Consider the following 7,500-nt stretch of genomic DNA (forward strand, 5'->3'; position numbering starts at 1 on the left):
ATCTGTCCATCGCTTAATCCATCCTTCCAGGTTGGATGAGTACATGAGCGTCCACCCACCCATCCGTTCCCGAAACGCATCTAAATCCTGTAAATCCAACCATCCACGATTTTCTACTGCCAAAATTCATCCATCCATCCTCTTTTGCCCCATTCCATTCATTCCTTTATCTATCCATCTTTTTCTTCTTCCATCCCATCCAATTTTTCCCCTCATCTATCTACCTACTTTACACTCATCATCTTAAATTCATCCGCTTCACTCCTTCCTTCCATTCAGTTTGTCTGAGTCCTCCATCCCATCCTGTAAACATCGCTCACTTTTCTTTTCATCCGCATATACAGTACGATCTATCCGTCCTTTTTCATCCATCCATCCTAATGAATAGATCGAACGTCTCTAAAGAATAAACCTCGACCGCGTTTCATCTGGCTAGCTTGTAAATTTGGACCTAGGAAAGAACAGAACTTTTCTGGAAGGAGAATAAATGCCTCGGGTTGAATTTCTGGTATGTGGAGCCAGCAGAGATAAAACTACTGAATAGTGAGAGAGAGAGAGAGAGAGAGAGAGAGAGAGAGAGAGAGAGAGAGAGAGAATGTAGTCCCTTGCTTCTGTCAGCAAGACTCTAGACTTCCCAAACAGGAAAGGCTGGAGATTTCACACACAGGTGAAACACAGGGACAGCGAGTTCTGCTGCTAAAATTAAAGTTCCAGCCACCAAAACTCCATAAGTGGAGTGAAGCACTGCCAGAAAACCTTGAAACCTGTTCCACTGAGATTCCAGCCATAACCCAAATATCTTATTTACACAGAATTTACTGCTTTCACATCAGCTTTTACAGAAAATGCTAATGCTAACTACTTTTTTTTTTTTTTTGGACGAGTAGTGGACACCGAGCGTGCCAGCTAACTCTCCAGCACAGACGGCATACGGCTCGGACGGCTGCTGAACATTTCGGTACTGGGTTCTCGTGCCAGTCTCTTGGCGGCTGCTGTTTTGCTGCATGTCCCGTGAGCCAGAATCCATTCAAATGAACAGGTAGATTGAGCTCTAACCGTAGAATCCATTTATTCCATCAGGAGCATAAAACACACCATCTGAGTGCTTGTCTAGTTCCGGTGATACAGATTCCCGAAACAATGCTTACTTAAAAGCGTTCTTATATCTGCTCCGATACGGACACACGATACCAAGCGACACTTTGCAGCGTAAGCGTAGCATATGGTAGAGTGTAACCTGTGATCTCTGGAGAAGGGACTGCGGAAAGCCCCTTCCTATGAACTTAGAGCATGCGGACGAACTGCCAGTCATCCGAGCAGTTCATTTTGGCAGGCACTGAGGCACACATGCCTTCCTCTGTCATGAGTCAAGGTGCAACTGTCAGCACTTTTCACTCACTCTGGTTGATCGCCCTCGCGGTCTGTTCAAACTCGACCGTATGCTTCTTTTGAAACAATTCACCAAAAACACCACCAGGATGTTTGAAAAAGGCAGACGGTAAAAGTAGCGACTCGATCCGATCCCGGCTACACGGCTTGTCAGACGGCACTAGCTGCGTGCTGGTGGTTCGCTGATGTCTCTTTACGAGGACGTGCAGCTGTCAGGAGCAGGACACGCAGCAGGACAGAGCTTCAATGCCTTTAATACAGCACCAGCTCTGTCATACTAGTACTACTATTACTATTACAACACCACCACACACACACACACACACACACACACACTTTATCAGCCCTCAGGCGCACAGACTCAGCTGAACGGACATAACCATATCAAAGTCGTCTTGAACGCACACGCGCAAGACACCGAGACAAAGGACGATCGAGACGGCAAAGAGGGATGATTCTCAGGTGGAGGGATATCATTAGCACAGATGATGGCTCTTTAAAACTGTCGTGCTTTTCATATCTCTCTTTCTCGTGCATGACAGAGAGAGGGAAAAAAAGAGAAAGAAACAGAAGCGTTTCTATGGAGATCGATGGATGTGGATGCTTGCTCTTTCCTGTCCTGTCTTAGGCGTTTGCTCTGATCATTGTGCTGACGGAAGGGAGCACAATGTTCGCTCTTTCTCTCACACGCCACTGCCCCCATGCAGGGAAGCATCAGGGTTGACGGGAGGCAGAAGGCAATCAGAAGCAGGGTATCCGGTTGGCTATTCCGCACGTTATCCAGCCTAAATATTATACAGCCGTCATCTTCTCTCTATCAACTCTTCTCCTCCTAGTATTAATGACTGTTCCTGCAGAGCGCTACCAGCACGTAGACACGCCCCCCTGACGCCTTCAAAAGCTTTGTGTCTTAATTAGACTTTTGTGGCAGATGACAAAGAACCAACAAAGGACCAACAAAAGAAGACTCCAAATGAGACCCCAGACTCGGGCCTGTTCTGCCTTCCTGGACCTGTGAGGCAGGAGTAGGGGTGACATGAGGTTAGATTCCCCCAGGCCAGCCCAAGGCATGCTTTCATTAAATCTCCATGGCTGCTTTTTATCCAAAGAACCCGTGGTGTAATCCGATTAACTATTTGAGAACCATTGAGAAAAAAAGGGACTGAGACGGAGATCGTAACGTAGCCACTCCCACAACCGGGTGTCGGTGTTGAAATTTAACAAAGCCGTAATGGACGTAGTACGTAGGGCAGAAATTGTTTATTTATCCTGTCCATTGGCAACTTTTCACAGTCTGGTAAAGTTTCATTTCAATTTGGTGCCTACGCTTTCATTATACAAATCGGAACGCGAAAGCCATGAATGAAATTTCAATGAGACAGAGGGCGTCGTCGGGTTCACTTCACAAACCTGGCTAGCGTTTCTTTGACTCCCGCTCATTCCCTTATCTCACTACTTTCTCGCCATGATTAATGGCATATCGATCAGCCTGCATGCATGGGATTAATAGTGAACGCATCAAGCAGACACATTTTATCGAGGAGCTGTTCGAGGCTGCAACCAATCACCATCCATCTCAGAGTAGATGGGGCAGGTGATAGGCTAATGCCCTCCCATGGTGCTCGTCTCTTTCAAGACAAACTCAGACTGCTGAACTCGAGGTGGAGTCAATAACCATTTGTTTTCACTGGACACAAATGAAAAGCTACATATCTGCTCACGGACTTGACATTGGACAAAAGTACACTCGAGTCTTTAAGTTATGGCTTAAAGCGACAGCGCCCAGGAAAAAAATATACTGTGTGTACAGTATAAATGTACTGTATCAGGAATGTTCCAGAACTGCTGGACAATCCAGGCAGCGCTACGTCAGGGGTGACGGGATGGAATTGGCAGAAATTTGTACACGTACATCGTACATAAGCTCAAAAGCACGAACAAGTATCACACCCCCAAATTTACGCATGATACCTATCTGAGCCAATCAGAGCAGAGGAGGAGTCGTTGCAATCTCAGGCCTATTAGGCAGAAGTGAGTCGAGTAAGTAAGGGTTCAGGTTGTTTGTTCACACTTAAAAGTTTTTTCATCACAAACTTACCAAAAATTCGTAAATAAAATTGAGATAACTGCCTTCAGTAACACTTTATAGTCACATGGTGTGAAAGGTTATAGAATGTAGAAAAAGGAAAGAAGGAAAAAGCAAGGAATGAGCATGCAGAGATTTCAGAGTTTTTATTGAACAAACAGAAACAGGTACAAGCAGGAAAGAAGTACAGCAAAGTGTTTAAGAAATTGGGGGAAAAAAAAAGCAGAAATAAGACATAAAAATAAGACATAGCAAAATCAGAATTGAATAGAATTATTAGTACAGAAAACGGAATCGAAGTCAGAAAAAACAGGAAACAACAGTATTAGATGCAGACCAAAGAGCAATACAAAATTGTACAGCATTCACACGTTAAAAAAAAAAATTCACAAAAAAATCTCAAATTCACAAAAAATCAGACATCTGTCCTTTTGCTACATTGTGGTAAAAGAACAAAATCTCACATTACTGTAAGGACCTGATGAGTTGAGGACCTGATGTTGGGACCTGATATACAGAGGACATGGACCTGATTTATAGGGACCAGAATCTATCAGGAAACACAGTGTGAGGACCTTTAATCCTAGACCTGCAATGTGGGGAGCTAATATATCCAGAGACCTCTAGAAAGCTCTGTCATTACTTTATTTACTCTCACTCACTCAATCACCTTCTACCGCTTATCCGAACTACCTCGGGTCACAGGGAGCCTGTGCCTATCTCAGGTGTCATCGGGCATCAAGGCAGGATACACCCTGGACGGAGTGCCAACCCATCACAGGGCGCACACACACACACACTCTCATTCACTCACACAATCACACACTACGGACAATTTTCCAGAGATGCCAATCAACCTACCATGCATGTCTTTGGACCGGGGGAGGAAACCGGAGTACCCGGAGGAAACCCCCGAGGCACAGGGAGAACATGAAAACTCCACACACACAAGGTGCAGGCGGTAATCGAACCCCCAACCCTGGAGGTGTGAGGCGAACATGCTAACCACTAAGCCACCGTGCCCCCACTACTTTATTTACTAATTTATTTAATTACTTTATTCTTTGAGGCGATACATTGTGGGGACCTGAAGACGTAATATACAGAGATCTGAAATAGTTTGACCCTACATGGTAGGGACCTGATATATGAGGACCGCCTGAACTGTGAGGACATTGTTGTGTAAAGAAATATAGTTTCAGGACCTGATATATGATGTCCTGTACTTTTTAAACCTGCAATATGAAGACCTTAGAGACACAATACATCTATGAGGTAAGAGTGAATGCACTTGTTTTACAGAGACCTCTTAAACCTGTTTGGAGTATTGTTTTGTGAGGACAGGCATGGTCGGACCATTACAGGGACCTAATTTACACAAAAGTGTTAACATGTCAGAGGCCACCTGAGAGCTTGTAGTGTCCATACTGGTGATAGCGACGGACAAGTCGCTGGGGCTCAGACGCTAAGATCCTGTGATGTTGAACAAGGTAACCTGGGTGCAATGGGACCTGGAGATGAGGACCAACAATTGGGACTGGGCATACCTGGGCAGGGGAATGCTCCATGGCTCGGAAGATAACTAACTGGATGGTTTCTCTCTGGTTCCCTTCCATGGACATAGAGCGTCTCAGGGTCTCCATGGCGTCGTTGTTGGATCGGCCAAGAAGAGATTCGCCGTTGACAGCCACAAGCTGGTCGTTCACCTGCAGGCGCCCATCCTGGTTGCAAGAAGAGGACGGATTAGTGGAGACGCTACTTTCTTTAATCAATATAACATTTGAGATGTTTTTGAATACCAAAGTGTCGAAAATAACGACAAGTCGATACCAAACACGAGAAGAGAGAGAAAAGAATTCCGTTCTATTGGATAAAGCTAATGAATCTGAACAGCTAAAGGTTACATCTGCTGAATATGATTTCAGGTACATTGATATTCAGATTAGCAAACATGCTTAAAAGATTAATGCATTCGTTCCTTCAACCCCGAGTCAACAAAGCGCACACTCCTCTGTGAAAGGACAGAGAGGGAGTGAATTGGATTAGGATCCACAGCTGCACTTCTTGAAATAGAAAACTCAGACAAGGAGGAGGAGCTGAGCACAAAAGAGATTAGCAGCTAAGAGCCACCAGAGCTGCTAAAGACCTCTCATTGTCTGAGCGTTTTCTGCTCATGAATGACCTGTAGGCAGGGTCGTTAACCAGTGACCACTGGTGCTCACCTGTTTGAAGAAGACGTTAACGGAGAGAAAATAGAGAAAAGAACGAACGCACGTACGCCGAGGCAGACGCCGCGTGTCGCCGAGAGCTTTTCTCTCAGGAGCCGTCTCTAGAGAAGGTGCCGTTTTGCTAAACGTCCCTCGCCACCTCCGGCTAATCAGTGCAGCTTTTGAAACATTAATTAGGATTAATGAGGCTGATGCTGGGCGTATGTGGGGTTTTTTTTTTTTTTTATGATAATCAGCATAAGTGAATGTAGTGGATCTTTATACCATGGAATGCACGCTCATACAAAAAGGTGCCACAAATAAATCTTTGGTGTTTCCACGAATTTTCCTGAATTTTAGTCAATTTATTGTGTATATTTGGGTTATTTATTTATTTATTTTTTGCACTTGATACAACAACTCAAATGAAAACATACACTTTTCAGAAACTGTTGATCTCCTGCGAGGTTTTTGTGCAACAGTCTCTATTGTTTAAGCAAAGATTGGTGATAGTAGGGAAATATGACTTGCCTTGAACGCAGCCCCTCCATGGATGATGGACTTGATGAAGATGCCCAGGTCCTCACCGGTCTCTCTGGATTTGTTGCCCTTCAGGCTGAGTCCGAGTCCGGCTGACCCCGAGTCGTTTACAGGAATCTCATAGACCAGGTGCTCTCGGCCCTCCTGAGACAGGGTCTGACCGAACGGATCTCCTTTCTAACGCCACAGAAAACGAACAATTATTATTATTATTATTATTATTATTATTATTATTATTATTATTATTAAAACGATTCACAAGGACTAGAAAGAAGCTTGAAAATAATTAGCAGAGTCGCCGTTCCCGGAGCCGTACGACATGTAAATAACTTATTAAATCAGAGCCACAGGTAAGCTGTGAGAAAGGGCGCGGTGGCTAATAAAAGACGGATAAACGCGTGAAGAGAGATGAGACGAGAGAGTGAAAAGGGTAAACGGGTGGGGTGGGGTGGGGTGGGGGTTGCACTGTTTGAACATGAAAGGAAGAATAAGATCATGAGAGCGTGCCATTTCAAAAGGTAAAATAACCTTTTTAAGAGCCTCGTCTAAAAAGAAGCTCGGGGATGTGGGAAGGGTTTGAGTGTTTAAATCAGTCCCTCTTTCATCTCCAGTGTTGTTCTTTGCATTCTTGCCACTGGGTTGCGAGATGTGAGCCGTTGACTCGTAAGCGAGAATTTTTGGGTCTCAAATGAAAAGAGGAAACAAAACGGAGGAGACAAGTGTGGAAAAATGATGGAGGGCAGATTTGCAGGTAAGGACACTGGTTCTTCTGTATAGAGCTCTATGAGGAAGGGCATTAAGTCCAGAGTAAAGTCAGTGGCATCACGTGGCATTAAGGGAACCTCCCTGATTGGTGTCTGTGATTCTTACAGTCATACAATCAGAGTTACAAGTTTTGGTGAATTGCAGCAATTAAACCACGAGCCGAGATTAAACACCAGCGGGCAAAACCAGTGACAGAAAGGTTTTCTGTCGTGCTTTGAATTTTCAATAACATTATAGATGCATTTTTCTAAATAAGTCTAAAAAACAGACTAAAATGGGATCATATTACCATCATGTCATTTGCATAACGCAACTGTGAATGAACAGAATTAAAACCAAGGCAATGCCCAAAGGGAGAAGTTAGAGAATCTGTCATTCTCTCGCTCGCTCTCTTCTCGCTCTCGCTCTCTTCTCGCTCTCACTCACTCTCACCTCGCTTGCGCTCACTCTCTCGCTCACTCGCGCTCGCTCTCTTCTCTCTCACTCGCGCTCGCTCTCTTCTCTCTCACTCGC

General features: G+C 44.6%; 1 protein-coding gene across 2 annotated transcripts in view; it reads right to left on the bottom strand.

Annotated features, from left to right (window-relative positions):
* Positions 1-7,500, bottom strand: part of pard3ba (par-3 family cell polarity regulator beta a) — a 105,403-nt gene that overhangs the window by 49,937 nt on the left and 47,966 nt on the right. For both annotated transcript variants that reach the window (XM_060860115.1, XM_060860114.1), the window contains exons 11-12: positions 6,214-6,399; positions 5,023-5,196 (exon numbers count right to left, since the gene is read on the bottom strand). In XM_060860115.1, the coding sequence (XP_060716098.1) occupies positions 5,023-5,196; positions 6,214-6,399 (360 nt within the window). The remainder of the gene's footprint in view (positions 1-5,022; positions 5,197-6,213; positions 6,400-7,500) is intronic.

The sequence above is a fragment of the Tachysurus vachellii genome, chromosome 24 (assembly GCF_030014155.1).
Source record: "Tachysurus vachellii isolate PV-2020 chromosome 24, HZAU_Pvac_v1, whole genome shotgun sequence".
Taxonomy (NCBI): Eukaryota; Metazoa; Chordata; class Actinopteri; order Siluriformes; family Bagridae; genus Tachysurus; species Tachysurus vachellii.